Source organism: Polyodon spathula, chromosome 8 (assembly GCF_017654505.1).
Source record: "Polyodon spathula isolate WHYD16114869_AA chromosome 8, ASM1765450v1, whole genome shotgun sequence".
NCBI classification, from domain to species: domain Eukaryota; kingdom Metazoa; phylum Chordata; class Actinopteri; order Acipenseriformes; family Polyodontidae; genus Polyodon; species Polyodon spathula.
Window position 1 is genome coordinate 44,019,863 of NC_054541.1, and position 22,284 is coordinate 44,042,146.

Sequence of the window (22,284 nt, forward strand, 5' to 3'; positions counted from 1 at the left end):
GCAGAGGGGGCGCAGGTTTTTATTCAGAATTTCTCTGTATTGTGGGCGCCATTCATCCTCCCATCAATCCTGACAATATTCCCAGTCCCTGCTGCTGAAAAGCATCCCCATAACATGATGCTACCACCGCCATACTTTACGGTGGGGATGGTGTTACCTGGCTGGTGTGCAGTGTTTGATTTGCGCCGCACATACCGCTTAGTGTTGAGGCCAAAAAGTTCCACTTTAGTGTACCATAAGACATCAGACCACAAGATATTCTGCCACATAACTGCAGTATCTTTTAGGTGACGTTTTGCGAACTCTTTGCGGGTAAGGATATGGGTTTTTTTCAGCCAGGGCTTCTTCCTTGCCACTCTTCCATAAAGGCCTTTTTTGTGGAATGCCTTGGAGATTGTTGATACATGAACATCATCGTCCATCGCAGCCACTGACTTCTGTAACTCATTCAGAGTCATAGTTGGCCTCACAGTAGCTTCCCTAAGAAGTGCTCTTCTTGTCCGGCAACTAAGTTTAGAGGGGCGGCCTGATCTAGGTAGTGTGGTGGTTCTGTATGATGGGCTGCACTGAGCTCCGAGGGATGTTCAATGCCTTTGAAATGGTTTTATACCCTTCCCCAGATTTGTGTGTCTCTATAGTCGCATCCTTGACTTGCTTAGAATATCTTTCGTCTTCATTTTGATTCTTTCTTTTGAAAGTCTCTACCATACTGTGTGACCATACAGATAGCGGTATTTACCCTCACAGGTTAGTTTAAAGCAGGTGATCCACTAATTTCTTACACAGGTGGAGTCCATCAACACATTTTGTGACTTGTTGAGGTAATATATTGCACCTGAGCAAATTTAGGCTTGCAATTACAAAGGGTATGAATACTTTTTTTAATCTGATAGCTTGAATTGAAAAATTGAAAGCTTTTGGAATTTTTCTTTTGATTTGACATGGTGCTCAAGGCTTTGTAGATCAGTGGGAAATTTCAATTTCAAATTCTGAATCTGAGACTCTTAAATGTGAAAAAAGGGATGGGGCTGAATACTTTTTCAAGGCACTGTATTTGTGTGCCTCCTGACTTCTATTAGCCTGACCACTGTCTGTTCTGTCACAAGGATTCGTTAACAGCAGTATAGGTACAATACCAATTCTTAGAACAGATAAAGTAGGCATCCTTTCAAACCGTGGCAAATTTGAGCTTCCTTTTGTATACTGTAGCCTCACTGCTGTGCCAATCCATTCCCTTTAAATTTATATTAAATAAATAATTACTATGCAACCAGAACTGGCTCTACAGTGAACAGAATGTAAATGTGATGCAATGACACTGAGACTTCAACAGGACAGACAAGGTATTGAGCGTAACACTGGATCCTTATAAGCCAACAATGGACTAGCAAATAAGCAACCACCTGTTTCACAGAAACATGACCTCCATTTATCCCTGTCATACAGTATGTTGCATACAAGGAAGGTAGTGAGAGATACATATTCTTGTGTGATAGTCTATGTTTCACATAATGTAACTTTGCTTTTTCAATTGAATATCCAAGCTGTATCAAATCTTATTTAAATCGTTAAGCATGATTAGAATTAAGCTTTTATATCTTGATATCCCGGCTAGTGGTCTGGCCTCCCAAGTAACTCATCCACCAGTTCTTATATTTATTCTGTCAACCTAGATGCTCATATGCTTCCCCATCGACACAGGTTCGATTTTAATAGTTTAAACACACTAAAACCAACATAGTAAGGAGACCACAGTTAATTTGTAGGGGGGAAGAAAGCACTTGACTTTTATATTAAGGAACAAAGTATCCTAAACAAGCATGACCAGTTGAAAACCAGCAAAGGGAGTTTATTCCAGTTAAGGGTCACTGCTGGAGTTTCCTACAGGGATTGCTACTGTAATGTATTGAACTGAATGTCAGGGTCTTGGAAAAGTGCTGTGGGGCAGTGTCTGGCTCAGGGGACCTGCTAAGCAGGAGGATTAGTGGCCATTGTTCTGAATGCAAATGCCCAGGGATTAGTGATAGGAATGGGACTATAGTTTACCATTCAAGCATGTGTAACAGTTTAAGCTAACCTTTGTTGTAGGTGCAGCACTTCACCCACCGGTCATTAAGGTGTGTGAGCGACAGACTGGAAGTAGCGTTGGGAGATAGCAATGTACAGTATCTGCTTGTTTCATTATTAAAGTTGAGCTTGTGAAAAGGGTCTGTGGTTAGAGTTACGAGTTCAGAGGATAGGTCAGTGAAACACAGCTCATTGGAGTTGCATTTAAAACACTGGTTTTGATTTTGTGTTTTTCAGGGATTGGCCCTTCATTATTTTGTTTTCTGTTGCATTTTCAGACACAGAAGCAGGGCTGTGATCCCGAGCACTTAGAGACACTCTAACACTTGTTACTTGATAGCTAGAGATGTGTTAGTGTGAAAAGAGTTATACTGTTAGAAATTCCTATCACTGTCGTAACCTTTCACATGTCCGTGGCCATGTTAAAAATGTTGACGTCTTATTAATTAAAAAACTCGCCTGAGATCGAAGTGCATGACGCTGTGTCTGAGTTTATTGTTATTTCATCATCCAGTGCTAGTACCAAAAACTTTTCGTTTATAATATCTTGTTAGGGTCACAGCTTAACAGGAGAGCGCCAAAAGGTGAAACGCCACACTCACGATTAATCAGTAACTTTTGAATAGTGCCCTCTTGTTCATTTGGAACCCTGTCCCACCCCTTTCAGCTGTCTCTTTGTATAGCAAGGTCATTAAAACAAATGTAGAAGCAATTGCCCCTCAGCCAAGCTGGTTTGAATACAGTTTAAATGTAGTACGCCCCCATCTATTCAGTATATTCACTCAAGTTGTGGGGGTTGTTCTAAACTACTGAACCTACCATTAGGGCAGCAGACTGGTGGAACAATGAAGTGGATTAAGTTGGGTTGTGTATTCTGGCCCAATTTCATGTTCTTTGTTAGGCTACATTTTTTTTATATTGATGTAGTGCCAACCAAATGTTTACTGTAGTGCTACAAATGATTATATTCAGAACATTACGCAGGGCAAACCAGTTAGGTTTAATCCGCACTGAAATTGCACTGAAATTAGATTTTAATAAGCAAAGCGTTGCATTATAGAGTAGCTCCTGAAGGATACAATATCAAATATGTATGCCTTTCGTTTTGGATTTTTGTCTTAGACTGTAATTTAGTGTCTTTCATGTGATGTCAGTAATCTCTTGGAGCACAGAGTCCCCATTGTTAGTAACCAGCATGATTAAAGGAAGCAAAAACCGTTCACAACATATATGCTTCATGCTCAGCTAAAATCAAATGCGTGTTTTACAGTTAGTGTGTTGGTAATGTTATTTGTTGTCACTGCCATGGTACAGGACTTATTGTGCAATCAAGATTCCCTGTTCCTTGTAGCTTCCTTTAAGCCCTGGACATGCTGCCCAATGTGATCAATAGTGACATGATTTTTCAGTCGCGTCAGGCAGTGTGCTTTGCAATGACATTTCACAGGATCGGCCGATCGAGCGATGTTTAATGTTTTGCGATGCGACTAACACAGTAATGTAAGTACTGTACATTTAATTTCTACTGTAACTTAAATTTTCTACTTTTCATTTTTTTTTTATATTGTTTCAGCAAATGGACCCTACTTACAGTTTTTTTCCCCTGTAAACCTATGTATTTTGCTACTGTGTAAACAATCTGACACTAATGTAAGTGTGCACAGCACTAATACCCTGTATCTTTCTAAACAAGGGATTTAGGGGAGCTCCCTAATAAAAGCTGAATCTCAGAACAATAATTGTGTGAATATAGTAATTGTTGCAGCTGTGTATAGATGTATTTAAAACAGGATTCATTTATCTGACTTTTTACATATCCATCCTTACTCTTTGTCCCACTGCAGTTGGATACGCGACTGACTACCGTAATGCAATAAGTGATGTCTGTTTGGCAAGACAGTTTGATTGGGTGCAGCCAGGTTTTCTATCAAAACAGTGATTCATTCTATAAATATTTCACATTCTTCAAACTAAAAGGATTCTGTTTGGAAACACAGTCTGCTGTGTTGAACTGCTGTGTTACCTGTGGTACAGAGTAGCAGTTTGGGTGAAATGTGTAGATGCAGTAAAACACAAGTTGTCCCCGCATCACAGACTGTAAATCTCTACATTGCAATGCATATGAGTATTATAACTAATGAAGTTGTACAATCGATATGTTTAGTGTGATGAGTATACTTGTGGAACATCATAGTCTAGTGGGTTGATTATGTGAACGAAACTTGGGCACACACGCATCAGCCCTAGATACAGTAACAGGGCAAGAGTGTATGACTCTGGTCAATAATTTGGCTTGTTGCAACCCTAAACCTTGGTGTATTGTTATAACATCAGTTGCACTGCTTATAAGACATGCAGGGTTTGTTTTAAGGTCACAGTGGCTGCAGTTATTGGCAGCTTGTAATTAGTAATTTAATCCGTCCAGAAGGTTGATGTATCCTGCTTGGATGAGTCAAAGGGGCTGAGTTTCAGATGAGCCATTAAACTGGGGTTCTTGCTTGTTGATGAAGGCTTGTGCGAGTGAAGTGCTGGGTGCTGACCCTTAAGGGTCCTTAGTGGTGGTCCTTGGTACCACCAGAAATCATCACACACTGAAGCAGGGCCCCCTCTAGTGAGGTCTTTCTTTCTTTCTTTCTTTCTTTCTTTCTTTCTTTCTTTCTTTCTTTCTTTCTTTCTTTCTTTCTTTCTTTTGCTAAGTACCAATCCTCAGTATCTAAAATAATTAGGATAGTTCAATATTTTTTCAAGTGCATGCACTGAGAATAAGGGATTACATTTGCACTCTCATTATTATTATTATATTATTGTTACTGCTCCCTGTACTCCCATCGCCAAGGCAACAGATTCCTGTATTCCCGTTGTCAAGAGAACAGTTCATAATAAAATGATGAATAAGAAAAAAGAATACTCTGTAAAAAGAAAGTAATTCAGTTGTAAATTATATTAATAGATTGCTTTACACAATGTACATAATAGCAGGAATACTTATTAGGGCATCAGCATGCAACACCTTTCTGCTTGAGTGCTACACTGGGGTTTGTTTGCAAGGGCCTTGAAAGGCCCATATAAGCCATGCAAGTGAATTAAAAGCAAGAAAAAAGAAAGAGAAGGCACAGAACATTTAAGTATTCATTAAATTCAGCATGCAGGTTAAATGGAGTTCAGTCAATGCTTTCAAGGATAATGCGAGACAGGTACTCTGCAGCATGCTTTATCCTTGCACAGCATCCCTTGTGTTATCCTAGCACAAACAGAAAGTAAAACACAGTGTACCAGGTCTTCCGTAACCAGTTATACACAATTCATTTCTATTGGACATTGCATCTACTTTTCAAAGTTTTCAAATCAACTTTAAGTCATATTTTTGTTGGTTCGTTTGCCTACTAAAAGGTAGGTTTGCCTTACAAAAAAAGAAAAAAAAAAACAGTACCATAGAGTTGCCCCTGAAGAAACCTTAGCAGACCACAGCAATGGCAACACAGTCGGTTAAGAATGGTCCTGGCACATTGGTCCTGGTACGATAGCATACCGATATGGGTTGGCAATGATAGTATTGGTTCACATCGCATCATGGTATTACCATTGGTATACTCAAAATATGAAAATGTTACCAATGTGGTTCAAGACTGCAACCATTGCAGCTGCTCTTTAACTAGCATTGTTTCGTGGTACAGGACCGTTGCATTGCTATTACACTTCTTATGCACTGACAATGAAAATAATTTGTTGAATCATTTATATGTGTCACCCCTCTACAAATCACAAACCAAATTCTAACAGAACAGGAATAGTGCCAACCTTTCGGAGAGTTTCCTCATAATGGCAACCCTAAATGTAAGTAGTTACCACCACTAAATCCTATTTAAACTTGATTTCTCTTGTTTTTGTTGTTGACTTCATTGATTTTTTAACACAAATTGAATGTGAGCGTTCAGGAGTTTCAGCCCCTTGAAGGCTTCAGTCCGACTGACGGTCATTCATCTTCGTCTCAGTCACTGCGGCTTAAGGTTGGTGTCAGTGGAAAGGTCCCTGACTAACTGGGTTACTAGGCGATGACAAATTTTACCAATGCAGTCAAAGACTTCAGTGTTACAAATTTTAACTGTGTGATTTCATCTATAAGAGCACTAAAACATGCAGTATGCTATAATTTCAGTTAATTTATTTTTTTTACTGCATGTTTACTAAGCATTTAAATAACTAAACAGTCACCAGACACAAAAGACACGGTATAACTTGGCACTTGAAAATGTCAAGACAATATCACCCCATTGTTTTTTTAAATGGCATTTTAAAATAGCTGCTATGCTGAGTATGTGTTATCACGGTTTTGTCTGTAGGGAGCCCCCCATTTTATGATGATAGGCACTATTTTTCACAGCGCAAAATAATATGCTGCAATGATGCTTAATAATAAAACCAGGCCCAAGTGATAAAATAACCAAAGACATTAAGCCTTTATTTTGGAAGCTGTTGAGATGGTTAGGTTAATAAATTATCTAGTCTGTTTGGATTTATAGTGTACACATTTCTTTGGAATCAGCGTTTTTTGTACAGTGTGATATATATAATCTCATTATATTGAATGCAGTGTACAGTACACAGGGAAGAATATTGGCAAATGGCTGTGAGGTTAATATACTGTATTTTATGATATGCAAGTATATAATGACTCCAGTGGCGTAGCCACAGGTGGCCACAGCCCACCCAGTTTGCACATAGGCCCACCCAAATATGTGCCTATGTGAATGCCAAGTTCAAGTACATTTCTTAAAAAAATTATAATAAACGTCAACTGTGCGCACTGATGGCGGGTGTTAAAGTTTAGATCAAATAGGCTATTTTGTTAAATGCCGCGGGCTTTAACCAATCAAATCAAAGTAGTAATTGTGATTCAATATTTGGGTCGGATCTTCCTGTCACATAACGAATCATGTGTAAGCCACGTTTGATTGACAGCTTGCAAGGCACTTGGCACAGATCTGTTGAAAGCCTGTTGAAAAGTCCCAGGCGTTTATTTTGATATGCAATTTTAAAGTAAGTTAGTAGTAGTGCTGCGTTCAACATCACAAAACAAATGTACACACACTTTTAACAGTCTAGTTTAGTAGAAGGGCTCGAGTGAACAGTATTAAGACAGCTGGCCAAATGCATATAGCTTAAAATTGCTGTCCTTTGAGATATGTGTGATTTTCTGGAGTGTGATGACTGTATAACTGCAAGCCTTGATGCTTTATCCTGTGTAAGGTGGAGCAGAGACAAGGGGATAATAACTAGGCAATGGTAAGTAACTGACTGACTTTCATTGTATTTAATAATTGCTTAAAATGTAATACTGTGTTCTCGATGGTTTAGTGACACTGCTTGTTTGACTTTTTAAAGTGCATTCACTGCGAATATATGTAAGTACATTTATTTTTTGTCTGCTTCAAACATTTTAAATGGTTTACATGGGAGATATAGTTGTTGGGAGTGTTCTGTCTGCAGACAGTTTTCCGACTTAAAAATATTTTGGTAACCGTGAAAAATGAGTGTGGTAGGCATTGGCGAATCAAGAGCTGATTTTGTAGGCAAAAAATAAAAGTTGCTTTTAACTTCTGCAATTTACCGTGAAAAAAAAATAAGGCATTTATGTTCTTTAAAGTATTTCACACTGTGAATTCATGCTTTTATTAGCGGCATGCATTTGGTTACTATGGCAACAGGGTCAAACGAGTACCGACTTTGTGATTGGTGTTCGAGTCATACTACAATGACCTAAAATGGCTTACAAAATTTGAACATTGCTCAATGTGTCACTTAAGGTTGTTTTAAAAAATAATTTTTTGTCTCCTTGTTACGTTTTTTCAGCCACAATATCTTTGTTTAGCTGTACCCGAGAAAATGCAGTGAAAATGAAAGCAGCCATATCTAGCTGGAAAGGAGATATTAGCACAGCTGAGATTTTAGTTTTGGTTTGAAGGCAGCAGGAGCTTAGCCTGATTTTAAGTTTTTGCTTGACTGACGCCCTTATGCAGGGAGAGTTACAGAGGTAAGAAGTTATTACAATATAGCTAAGAGATTACAACACAGCTAAGAAAAAAGCAATGCAGCTTTTTTGTTTGGGGATGTTTTTTAGTTTCTGTTTGCACTTTTTTTGTCAAATGAAACGGTTTTTGCAATTAATGTGCACAGTGTGTTTGTTTCTGTAGGTTGTGCTTTGTATTTGTAGTGTATTTGCAGTCTTGGCTACTTTGCTGTGCTCAAGCCCTTGGGAGATATGGGATGTATTCAGTTTTAATTGATTTAAATCATGTTTGTAATGTAAACTATTTCCTGTGACGTCAGACCTTTGGTACTTGCCTATCCACCCGAAGTTGGGGCCCACCCAAATTTCTATTCCTAGCTACGCCCCTGAGAAACTCTTCTTGCATTATTAAAATAGCTTTTTCAGTTTGACCTTATTCAATGAATTGTTTATCTAAAAAAATCTTTATAAAAGCAGCTTTTCATTTACCATCAAAATGTGTAGTTATAATATAGTTACCTGTATTAACAGTCACTAGTTAATACACTTTTTTGGGGTGGGAGGCTTGAATCACTTTGGTTGTGAGATGATTTTGCTTTGAAGTCAGTTACTGCTTTGAGAAGTGATGATGCCGTGACCACAACACATGGTACCAGGCTACAGACATCTGATTATTTTTCCATGGAGAAACTGCTGCTTAGAAAGAGATATCACTTGTGTTGTCGTGCAAGAGCTACCGAAAGCTGTTTGTTGTTCTGTAGATCAGTCAGATGTTATTACAGGCATGTTCATACAGTCCTTATTTTTAGCTCCTGGTTTGGCAATAGCCTGCATTCTGTTCTACATGTGTTAGTTTTTGAGCTTAAAGTGTGCTTATTTATGTAGTTACCACATATTTTACCCAGCACTGAAGGTTAATGATTTGAAAAAGATAGATGCAGATTTTTAGTTTTTTGATTTTGGGAAACTTTAAATATTTTGAACATAGTAATCAAGAAATATACTGGACAGGACATGTTCAAATCTCAGCTCAAAGGTACATGGTAGAACCAGTGCCAGGTTGCCCTATCCAAGTACAGCACTCCAGGAAAGAGAGGTAGACAAAGATCAAATGATTATTTTTTTGTGATGGACATTACTATGAATTGACTCATCCTTTACTCAAATAACAAAACCAAAAAAAAACAAGCACAGTGAGTCAAGTGATACATTTTTTGCATTCTTTTTTTCAGATGAACATCTTATTGGATATAATTATTCATCATACTTATCAGTTAGGATTGAAGAGGAAACATCTGTACCAACAGATACGCTGCACAATGCCTTAACAGCACACCCAACTGGAGCTCAAGTAAAAACAACATTACCACAGCTAGACGGTACTTTGGGAGTCCCATCTAAATTTGCAGAGGAAAACGTCAGTAATACACAAAGGACAGGCACCACTGGATTGAGTCTGTCACCTTCAGTGAATTCTAGGCCATTAACTTCCACAGCATCCTCTGCTTCTTTGCCTTCTGTTGGTCCTACCAGTCAAAAGAGCATGTCTACGTTCACCAAAGGACTTACCGAATCCCCAGTTCAGTCTGTGGGATCACTTAAAAGTCCAGTGACAGCTTCAAGTGAACAACTTCATATTGCTTCTTCTAGTATTCCCAGTCATCGGTTTTTAGAAATGGTTGGAGATCCCCCTTTGTTAAGAACAAGTCTTCCGTTAGAAACTTTCTCAGATTATTACACTGTAGAAGCTCCAAGCACAACACCAGGCTTAAGTGATAGAATAGTAGGTACTAATATACCTAATGAAGGACCAAGTAGCTTAAAACCCCTGATGCTGTTTGCAAGTTCTGTGCCTTTCCTCAGACCGTACACTATTTTGGTAACTGAATTGCTGACTCTAGTTCCAACAAAAGAATTATATCCTGCTGAGTCGATAGAGACTGATTTTGGATCCGGGGATTATCTAGAGACAATGACATTAATACGCTCAGAGGTGGATGAACTCTCACCTTTTACCAGTTTACCTGTTGACATGTATGGTGTAGAGGAATCCAGCACAGAGGTCTATGACACATCATTCCCTTTAAGGCCTGTTCTGTCACTGTCTTCGCTGTATATTGCAACTGTGGAGTCAGCTTTGGATTTTTCAAGCAGTTATGATGCAGGCCTTAGAACCATTGATCCTACATCTGTTTATTCCTCCCACAGGCACACTTCACTGGACTTAGTAGGCCTTCCAGAATATGACATCTCTGATAACGATCATTCAGACTGGAATGACGAACCTTTCCCCATAGAACCGACTGAACTTCTACTACCTGACATGAATAGTTTGGAGTATTATTCTACTTTACTAGCCATAGAAAACGCAAGTTTATCAAAACAAAAAAACAATCGTAATTCCACAGAGCACACAGGCCACGTATCATCAGCATCAGTAAAGGTACCTGGTGTCGTACCGACAGGATTATTAGTAACAGACACTAGTCACCTGTTTACGTCACTTACCGTTAAATCAAGTGATATGTCATCTTTGCCTTCCCTTGAATCAAGCACATTGTTTTCAATAGCAGTTTCATCTTTTGAACCAAGTAGCAGCACTTCATTTATAAACTCATTAGACCCATTCAGTCCTCTAGTGTCAGAGACTTCAAGCCTTAACATATCAGACTTTGTTAATATGGAGACTTCAGGCTATGATTCATTCACGATTTCTCCACCACAGACTTCTATCTTTGACACAACACCCACATCCTCTTTGGTGGAGCCTTTGGTGGTGCAGACCCATGCAGGCGACTTATCAGCTTCTCTTTGGGACAGCTGGGTGGAATCTACTGCAGCACTGGATCATTTTGTATCATCCAACAAAACAGCTGTTCCTCCTGCAGCACTGCCAACTTCAGAAGTGGAGACCACACCCAGTACAAGCAGTGCTTTCAAAGAAGAGTCCATTTTGACTTCATCGTTTTTCTCTGTTCAGCCCACCACACGGCTGCCAGATATCTTTTCTAGTTCCATTTTGAATGATGTCACCCCCTTCCTCACTGCCCAGTGGTTTGCTCCATCCTCAGTTGGAATCCCTGTGAGCAGCCTTTCTGAGATATCCGTGTCGGCCATGTCTGTGTACATTTCTCCTTCTCCCACTGAGCTTACCTCTGTTATACCTACCCCGTCTCCCCCGCCTGTGACACCCATGACAAATCACAGCACTAACATTGAAACTAATCCAACAGAAAACACTGTGACTTCAGTAACTGATTCTACTACAGTAACCACCAGAAACACAGACTCTGCTGCAGCTACAGCAGCCATTCCCACCACAACCACAGTTACTATTTCAAACTCTACACCCATCACTGAAACAACAACAACAACAACAACAACAACAACCACCACCACCACAACAACCCTGCCTTACCTTTGTGACATCACCATGTCAGACTTGTATATAGTCAGATTAGGTAAGTACCAAATCATAAAAACACCACATTTACAGATTATTCAATAGCGACTTAATTAAGAAATTACATTAAGAAATCCCATACCTTCAATTGTGTCATATCAAAAGTTGTTATTTGTAGCTATTGTATTTTAAACGTTTAAAAGGTGCTCCTTTACTCCATCAAGATGTTGCAGGATATTGCAGTGTGGTACTTCAAAAATGTACAGTATTTGATCTCACTTTCTGTTTCAAATCTGCAGGTCTTGCCAAGGGAGCACAGCTGGAGAACGCAAAAGCATATATGAAAGAGGCTCTGAGTGTTCAGTTCAACCGCTCAGTTAATCTGAAGGTATGGAAAGCTGCAAGTTCTGCAATATTTTTATTAGACAATGGAAAATCATCTTGGAATAGTTCAGTGACTCCAACTGCAAAGATGCAGAACGAGTCCAGGCTGAGACATCCCAGGTTAGGCCCTCGTCTCCAGGGTTTGGTAGCTTGGTAACATCCATAGGTTCAGAGGGTTTGTGGTTTGTGGTTTTCAGTGGCTGTAAAAATTCCTATGCAAAAACAGAGCACAAAGGCTTACGATTAGCCATTTTTTTTTAGCTAACTAAAATGACATTTAATCCATAATAAAACATGCTCATAAGATCTTCAGTAGTACTGAAAGATAGACAAATGTGTTTTCATTGTTTTTTAAAAGACGTTGAAAATTGCCAACGCGCCTGTCTACTTTACCCCAGTTTCTTTTAGTAATTCTGAAATTGTAGCTTGATCCTTGTTACAGATGACTGTGTCATCTGTCACCACATTGCTATTGATAGCCATCTGGTTTCAGCGGTGTGGGGAGTGGAGAAGATTACATTGGTGTTAGCACTACATTGCCACATGCAATAGAGGTGATTGATGGAAATGCTGTTTTACTGCTTGGGTCTCCCAACAAGACAAGATGTTTTATGAACATGAAGAAACTACCTTTATTTAATTTGATGCAGTGGCTTTAGAAAAGAAAAAAAAATCAATTGTAGGGCTTTGACTCTATAAGAATAGAACATCATGATTAGAGTGAGATCTGTAATGTGGTGTGAGATCTGTAAGGAGCATGTGATCCGCTTGCTTTTAAATTCTGAAACATCGCTAGTGCATATATTTGGATTAGACTTGTAAGATTATGGCAGTCTGTAGAACACAAATCAAATTAGATTATAATAAGGCTTTATAATGCACTGGTGATACTGCACCTGGAATACTGTGTTCAACTAGACCAACCAGGCTGACCCCATGGCTTAAAGGAATGAGCTGTGAGGAAAGGTTGAGCACCAGTGAAGCAGCAGCTAGAAATGAAGTGGAGGCAGATTTAGGACAGGGGATACGAGACGCTGATTACAAAGAGAGCAGTGAGGGTATGGAATGAGTCACCAAGCCATGTTGTTCATTCTTAATCATTGGGATCCTTTAAGATCTGACTTGACATGGCTTTAAGTTCAACCAGCTGATAAGAACTGAACAAGCAATGCTGGCCTAGAAATGTCAGTTGTTTGAGACAAGCATTATTAACAGCTATCTATGCATTTCATGGTAAGATTTACGAAATATGATATATTAATTAAGGGTTATACTGCAAGACACCAATATATTATTCTTAAATCCTGTGTTCAAAACTAATACAATACAGCACAAACAAATGAAAGCTGTTAGAACTGATGAATCTGAGGATAAATCGTCAGATGTAAACAGTGTTTATATCATTTTACATCAAGTGTAAAGTGGTACTACTGCCATCAATGCAGATGTGCATTGTAATGAAAGGTGTTTAAATAAAGATCTGATTGTTGCCAAATACAATTGGCCTAGTTTTGATTGTTCATCATCACACACATTACACCAAGTATCTAATGTTTCACTTCAGATTATTTTCAGCTGTCAGTAAGGGAGCTCCCATCTGTCTCTGGATTTCCTCATTTCAAGTACGCAACACATTGAAGGCATGTTTTGCTGATTAGGATATCTTTTTCTTTATTGAAATGGATATGTTTCTTAATGTGATACTTGCAATAAAACAGGAAAGAATGAAAGTACATTTAACCTAGTTAAGACTAGGTCCATTTGGAAGGGAAGGAGAGGTGTTGGAAGAGCATAGGGTTGTAATTTAAGTTTAAAACTTTTACTAACCATTGAGGTGCTTTACTAGGTAACGTCCAGGAGCATGGCTGACTGTATCCAGTGCCATTGCCCCTCACCTTTCATGGAGTAGGCACTTCCTGCACAAGCCACAAACATTGCCATGTCAGCAACATAGGATCCCGTAATGCACTGTCAATGGAAACAGAACAAGTTGAAGACAAGTGAGCTCAGTCCTGGGGGAATAAAAACACATGGGGTAAAGTTATTTCCTCTTCTCTTTTACAGGTGCTGAATCCTCCCCCAGATCTCACCATTCTGGTTACTTCAGGTCCTATTGTCTACACAGCAATAGCTGTCATCAATGCCTTGCATCCGTCTATAAGGGATACCTCTCCCATTGCCTCTCTTAATGCATTATCTGCAGTGCCGGACCACCAGTTCCAGGTTCACACAGGTAAGCACAACAACATAATCATCTGAATGGAGAGAACCATATTATTATTGTTTTTACATAAGTTTCCACAGTACTGTTTACAGTGTAGCAGTGTCAAGCACCTGCCGGCAAAGAAACACTAAGAGGTCAGATTTGAAGAAAAGGAAACAGTTCTTTATGTTAAATACAATACATGATTGAACAAAAGTCCATGGTTTTTCTTTTTTGAAGGAAAAATAAAAATAAGCCAAAGAAAATGAGCTAGACTGTTATTTACAATATACAATGTGATAGATAATCAGTAGCCAGTATATTTCTTGCAGCTGGTGCGGGTCAGATCAGCTTGCTTAACTAGACAGGTGTAGGAAGGCATAGAATCATAGAATCAGGCTTGTGATCATGAAAGGCAGAAACAGTATGAAACAGAGTCCATAAAGTTAGAGCTCCAGCGTTAGCGTTTCCCCAAGCAGACTGCTGCCTGACTCTCAGCCTTCCCTTTTATCCCTGCAGTCCCCACTCACGCAATTAGCGATCTCCTAATAAGAAGCAGACAGCACGTTCCTCACAGTGAACACGTCTGTCCGCTGTTTAACCAGCTTGATTACTTGAGCAGGGCATACAGCGCCCCACACATAAATGGAAGATCTTAAAGCGATCTCAAATATTGAAAATGTAAGGCTGGCAAATCAGCTACTTAAGCACCTCCTCTTGTGGGGAGGGTGGATATACGCTCCTATAGAACTTGATGGCTTTGTCACAAACAGTCAGACAGGCAGGCACTGCTCATGCTGAACCTCCTCATATCCTCCTTCTGTGGAGTGACACGTGAATAGTGACACCATGAACTGGGCCTCAGTACTTTGAGACATTAGTGTTGACCACTTTGAATTGGTGACTGTTTTTCTTTTTGACATTTCCAGTTGTTTAGAGGATGAAATACATCCATTGATAGTCCCAGAGAGAGAAATATCACAAGAAACTTTTTTTTTTTTTTTTTTTTGAGTTACATAATTTTCCAGTGTATGAGTTTCTACTCGATAAATGTATTTTCCACAGAACAAAGTGCAGTCTTCAGGGCCCTCGTATTCAATAGACAGTTGTGGGGCAGGATGTGCATGTTACTCACAAGATGTGCATGTTACTTACAATAAATTATTCAAAATATAATTTGGGTTTGCTTATTTATTTTAGTTTGTAATTCCCACCAAACAATGATATACTTCAGCATTACTATCCAGTGCAGTTGACTGTGTCCAGGGCACTTAAGGACACTTAATGAAACTTCTTAGTCATTTGTTTCCATTTCTGTGCCAACCTAATGACTTGATTCAGTTGTTTTGTGTTTACCAGGACAAATAATACTGGTGTTCCCTGAAACACATGTTAACATGCTAACAAACAAATTCACAGCATTTTGTCTTTTTCTTTTTGTATGTTGAACTCTTTTCAGTACTTCAATTTGTCCCTAACCACGTTGATGTGAGGTTTTGTAACTTCAGCGAACGCATTGAGCAAGGATTGACAATGGCATTCTCAGAAGTACGAAGAAGATACCGGGAAACGACCAGGTTCACTGTGCACGTAAGAGCTGCATTTTTCTTCCTTTTAGGGATGTAACCAAATAGCACCTGAATACAGTCCGCAAAAAAGGGACTAATGAAACTGCACTTGATAATGTTGTAATCACTTGTAATTGTATACGATTTCATTCTATAAGTAATACATTCGTGGATTAGTATTCAGATAGTTGAATAACGTTCCGGGTCATCACGCTGTAAATATATATATATATATATATATAATATATATATATATATAAGATATATATATATAATATAATATATATATATATCGCCAAAAAACAAATCCTTAACACGTTGGTGAATGGCAGGTAAATCATTTACTGTATGCAGGGGTTGGTGTACTGGTTTATATTCTGTTGAGGTCAGATGGCCTTCTCTTTTTACATATGGCGTTAGAAACCATTTTCCATATCACCATACAGGCAATTTGCAGTTAATCTATACACAGTAAAAATCAAAAAGTATCTTTTTGTATGTACTTTTCCTTACATACTGTAACCTCAAAACTGCACAAACTGGTGTATTCCCTTTGTAGATTACCTATGAGGAAAAGCATTAGACATGGAAGCTGGCCTTTAAGCAGGTGCTCTACAGTTCATTATTATTCAATAATACAGGATCCCCTATACATGAACAGGACGAGATTTAAAAAAAGCAATAAATAATGGCTGAGAACACTAATGCGAGAGGAAATCGTTGTTATTGATTTTCTAAGCTGACCCTTTTTATGTTGTAGGTCTTAAACATAACCACAGATGTGTCTGATGCGGGGAGACTGCTGAGGAGTCCTGTGGATATTACCTTTGCCATTCAAGATTCATTTGGTTTCCTGAATGGCTCAGACGTGAGCAACCTCATGAGGATTTTAAACACCGTGGAGTTCAGCTTCTATCTGGGCTTTCCAGTGCTACAGATAGCAGAACGTAAGTCCTTGTGCTTGCAAATTGAAACCATTTTTTAAACCATTTATTCAATGAAAATGTCATTTATGGCTATATTTTAAATGTATGTCAATATCTAGGTTGACATATATATTGTGGACCCATGTAATTAAATATACATTGAATTAAAAAATATTGAACACATTATTGTGTATGTTCCTTGGGGGTAGTGGTGCCAAATTTTGTATGGAAAATTATATATATATATATATATATATATATATATATATATATATATATATATATATATATATATATATATATATATATATATATATATATATATTTTTTTTTTTTTTTAACATTCAAAATACAAAATATGGCACCACTACACCCAGGTAACATACAGAATGATGTGTTCAGTATATATATATCGTAATTTGTCTCTTTTCAGGATTTAATGTGATCAATATATAATGTAATAATTATTATATATTCCATCAGTGTGCACAAGTGCATTCTAGATTTCTGTGATGTAGAACTAAAAGCAGCAGCTCGTTTCAAATTCCTATTGGCGTCTGGGAACAGACAGCTAATTGTACAGATCGAGCTTTGTGCCCACAGGCCCAGTGCTTTCAACAAGCAGGAAAAAAACACAATTAATGTCTGCAGTATTCGTTAGTTCCCTTTCAGTTTAAAGACACACTATCCTGTCCTCATTATGTAGAATAACAGCTCATCTCCAAAGGAAGGTGTTTGTACTGTAGTCATTCTTTCTGCATGAAAAATAACTGACTGCTTACTAGGTCTGTGTCAGTTTTCAAAATGGTTTCCTTTTAGTATCAGTGGAGTCAGAAAAACAGTTAAATTGTAGTTTTATCAGCTTCACATAGCATATCAGTCAACAAAGTTCTGAAAATGCAGTACATATATAGTAGTATATATATATATATATATATATATATATATATATATATATATATATATATATATATATATATATATAATTGTGTATATATAAAATAAACACAAAGTAACCGTCCTCAAAAAAACACCACAGTATGCATGCACAGTGCAGTAAATCAATATTAGAATAAATAACAGTACACTGTCCTCCAACTATCTCCTTTCTGGAACAATTCATATATGTTTTATGTTTCTGGCAGCTTTTCACTATCCAGAGCTCAATGTGACTCACCTACTGAGGTCATCGTGGGTGAAAACAGGTTAGTTTTTCTTATTTATTTATTTTTTTTAATGAATGACCTTATCAGAGAAATATAGTACTTCTCATATTGGGTGTAAATGGTCTCAGCTTTAGAGAGAATCTATGAACACCACCACAGCATCAGCATACCTGTAGACCCCCAACATTTTTAAAACTAAAACAGTTACTGTAATCAGAAGAAGAGCTACGCTAAAAGTGTACATTATTAAACAACTAAAATTCAGGGTCTCTGATTGACTTTAGCTGAATATTCCAGAATGTGGGAGTATAATATCAGAAAGCCATATCATCTTCCATGCACAGTCTGAATATGATCCATGTTGTATCACCATACAATATTATTATTATTATTATTATTATTATTATTATTATTATTATTATTTTGTTTTATTTTAATGAAGTACCTATCTTTAACTGTTTCCTCACAAATTTGGAATGTCCATTCCGAATGTTACCTCTCTGCTGTTTCCTGTGTACTGTGCTAAGGATTGAAAGCAAGCAGATGGCCTTTGATCCCACCATCAGCTAATTGATTATACAGGAGCTATTGTCAGTGAAACAAATTAACCCCGGCTGATTTTCTTATAACCCACGGGAATGCAAAGGCTAATGCAGCCAAGTTCGGCAACTCGTTCACGAGTCACCCTACACTAGTAGTGCCTTTATTGGAGGAGCCATTGAGGGTCCGAAGCCATTGATCTTCAAAAAACTGAAATTCATACCTTCATTGAAGTAGAAACGAGTGCTTGGAAAGGGAATTTAAATAAAGAGGTGGAGGGTGGTGGAGTTGGTTGACTTGTGGTCGGTTTTTATTTCTTTGTCTTCTGTTCCAGTTGTTCTAGGTGTCTATGAGCAGGGAGCAAATGACAAGAAGTTTCAGGCTGAGATGGAGCGCAAGTTAGCCCAGCTGCTGGCAGAGGTCCTGGGTCCAAGCAGGCGATGGAGGAGAGCCACCAACGTGGGAAACAACAGTGTGCAGGTAAACTGGGCTGGGATACCTGTTACATCGAGGCTTTAGGGTTTCAGATCCTACCCAGGATATTTGAAAGTGGCTGACCACCAAGTGGAAGTATAGCCAGGTTTATACTTTCCTAAATGCATAGTATATTTTTGAAGGCTTTTACATTTTCATGTTTTTTTCTTGCATAGCTATAAAATGCTGTCACACGTGTCCATTAATGCAGTCATAAATTATTACATCAGTATAGTTTAATTCTCCTTAATAAAAGTGTGAGCCGGGCTGCCTTAATAATAACCCTAACACTTGCTGTATACATGGGTGCCGGAGATACTGTAGATGCCCACAGTCCATGGAATGATATTGGAGTAGTAAAGATTTCCTTCAGCATTTTATTTTAATAATTCAAGAGATTATTTAATGAATGTAGCTGCGCTGGGAAAAAGCCTTTCAGTTTAGCTCAGGAGAATATTCCTTTAGCCAGTCAATAAGGTATTGACATGTGAGGGGTCTCTAGTTTGATCCTTGTCTCCTCCAATTACAGCATTTGTTAATTTCAGATACCATTGGTGACATCTTTCATTAGCAGTGCAGGGGATTGATCAGTAAATATCCTTCTTGATGGTGTTGACGAATGAGAAAATAAGTGTTTCAAGTCACTCAATTTTGACCTGGTTTAATAAAATGAATATCTGCAAGTGAACTAACTGGTTTTGAGCTGTGTGGTGATGTATTTATGTTTATGTAGTTGTCCCTGTGGCTCCTGAGTCACAGGTAGGGTTTTTTGTATTTTTTTGTTTTATTCAAGTTCAGGTTTAGCAGTTACAACTTGCAGCTGAACATCTGTGAGGTGAATATACATGTTGACTAGGCTTTCCAAGACATCATTGATGAGTAGCTATTAAGTGCTATTGAGTTGAGTAGGTAGGCCTATCTTACTGCATTGGGAAGTGTTGCTTAATCGCGAACAGCTGGTTAAATATTGAAAAGACAGGGACGGCAACGCTGTTTAACTAGTAATTTTCTGGACAGTTATAAATCAGTTACTTCAAATTTAGTTATTTGGCTTTCAAGAATTAAAACTCCCATTGGCTTGCTAATAAAGCACATTCTGTATGGCTTTCTCCAGCACCTGCTCACCATGACATAATCTAGAGACCAGTTAGTATCCATGACAACATGGCCTATTCATCCTGGGTTCTTGTTCTCTGAAAGACAGTTCCTGTCTATACAGTGGTAATAGCAGATCAATTATTAATAGCTGTAAAATTTCACAGGCAGCAGATTTCTTATTAAAAAAATGAGCACACCATAAAAATGATCTGATACTGTCTTGAAGTCTTGGGAAAAAAAAGCAGCACATAAACTGTTGTTTTGTCTTGTTTCAGGTCATCAAATATTTGAAATGGAATAATTTGATCTGTTTTATGCCAGTCGTGCCAGTTCTTTTAAGATCATTTTAAAAATAGGGATATTGAGGCATTTATGATTTAGCGCCAACAGGTTTTGTAACAATAACGGTTTCCTTTCCCAAGAAATATTCAAGGTTAAGGAAATGTTGTTGCTATTTCCTTGTGCTGTATTATAGTTGCATCTTTGTAAATTCTACTAATATGTGTAGCAATTGCCAGGGCATAATTTATTTAGCTAAAATATACCTGTGGCTTCTTGAGACCTATACCGAATGTAAGTTTTCTGGAAATTAGCAATTTAGTTGTTTAAATACTGTAGTAGCATATAGTGGAAAAAGATACTTGTTTCCAGATTCATAATAGTAGCTTGACTGAAACGGCATTAGCTGATAATATTGCAGTCTCGAATACAAGTAGGGTAGGTAGGTTCTGTGTTGAGTAATCATCCACATGTAAGATATTATGTTAATGAATAAATAAAGCACATTAATATTCAACAACCCTGCAGCATGAAAGTGTGCCTGGATACAATTGCATCAGTTGCTACGGAAACGACTTTGAAGCCTGATATTTTTACGTTTCAAAGGTTTTGCTGCTTAAATTGTCACCTACCACAGAATAGGCCTCTCCTCAGAGACGCTTCTTTCATTTGGTGTTGGTTAATTCACATTTTGCTTTGCCAAATATAAAAAAAATAAATAAATAAAAAGTGTTTTTTTGTGTTGCAGCACATCAGGCTCAAACCATGTTAAAGTTTTACACGACACTCTGCAGTGTTTAAAAGAAATGCATTTCTTTACCTTTGTTTTATTCTGCGTTGTCTGTATCGCAGCGGTATTATTTTTAAAAACTGAGCGCACTCATTTGAGAACCTCTGACATAGGGAATACATTTCACAGCATTTACTTGGTAGTGTCCTCTGATTCAAATTAATGATGTATTGTGTTGTGTTGTAGGAGGGAGCCAGAATTGGATACACTAACAATCTTAAATTATGTTTTTCCCTCTTGAGTAAAAGTTCCCTAGGGGATCTCTGAGATACGGACAACGCTGGACAGAGCAAAGGGATAGTAATGCTTTTCTTGTAAACACTGCATATATATGGGTTTAAATATAAATCTTTTTGTTTTTGCCTAGATTGTAAAAATGTCAAGGATTGAAGGCATTGACAACCCCCTGGAGTTGATCTACTTTGTGGAGGGTCAGAATGGAGAGAGGCTAAATGCTGTCAGTGCTTCCAGCCTTATAAACCGGATTGACCTCCAGAGAGCTGCCATCGTCCTGGGCTATCGAGTACAAGGCACACTGGCCCAGCGTAAGTTCTTCAATTCTGTGGAGAATTAATTGGGATCCAGCATAGGTCAAGATTGCATTTATTTTTGGATTTTAATTGGATTCCACAAGGATACAAGGATATCTTTGACTAGTGCATACTATTAAAGAACACTTGATTCAAGCAATAGAACTCTAATTAGAGGGCATTACTGCCTGGAAGTTGACCATGTTGGGAAGGCATGGTCAGCAGGGGTTTATTGAAAATAGAAGTAAACACAGTCGTTATTGCTATTTTAAATGTCTAATTGATTAATTTGCCTTTATCAATGCTTTGCTTTTATTCTGCTGCATTTTTTTTCAAATCTAGACATTCTATCAAATTGTTTGTTGACTATAATAGAGCTTTCTAATTAATTTATAATGAATACGTTAATAATACGAACGAGAAGATCAACTTTGGCTTACTGAAAAAGATTGCAATAATGAAACTACATTTAATCAAATAAGATTTTACTGAGTTAATACCATCCATCAGTAATACAGTGCTCCCTCGTTATAAGGCAGTATGGTCAAAGCTCCCATTCCACTAGCACTTGTGTTCTTGTTATAAGGTGGAACACAAATGCACCTGGCTACAGTGTTTGAATCAGGAATTTTGCTGATATAGATTTGTGGGGTAAAAAAAAGTGTTATCATTAGAAGTCTGTCTGTCGTATGTATGTATCACACTGTTTTTAATCTACAGTAGGTACATTATGCATACAATGACGTATCTAGTTTAGTAACAAGATAACTAGTAGTTAGTTAGCTAGTAGTAGAAGCATCATGCAATATCTGTTAATGCTGCAGGACCTACAGAATAGGCAGAGAAGTG

The 22,284-nt window shown here is 37.9% G+C and overlaps 1 protein-coding gene across 4 annotated transcripts in view; it reads left to right on the plus strand.

The window, feature by feature from the left end:
• The window catches only part of LOC121320006 (UPF0606 protein KIAA1549-like), a 61,483-nt gene that overhangs the window by 23,721 nt on the left and 15,478 nt on the right, over positions 1–22,284 (plus strand). For all 4 annotated transcript variants that reach the window (XM_041258072.1, XM_041258075.1, XM_041258073.1 and 1 more), the window contains exons 2-9: positions 9,307–11,535; positions 11,777–11,865; positions 13,926–14,094; positions 15,524–15,654; positions 16,393–16,579; positions 17,704–17,763; positions 18,599–18,744; positions 21,273–21,450. In XM_041258072.1, the coding sequence (XP_041114006.1) occupies positions 9,307–11,535; positions 11,777–11,865; positions 13,926–14,094; positions 15,524–15,654; positions 16,393–16,579; positions 17,704–17,763; positions 18,599–18,744; positions 21,273–21,450 (3,189 nt within the window). The remainder of the gene's footprint in view (positions 1–9,306; positions 11,536–11,776; positions 11,866–13,925; positions 14,095–15,523; positions 15,655–16,392; positions 16,580–17,703; positions 17,764–18,598; positions 18,745–21,272; positions 21,451–22,284) is intronic.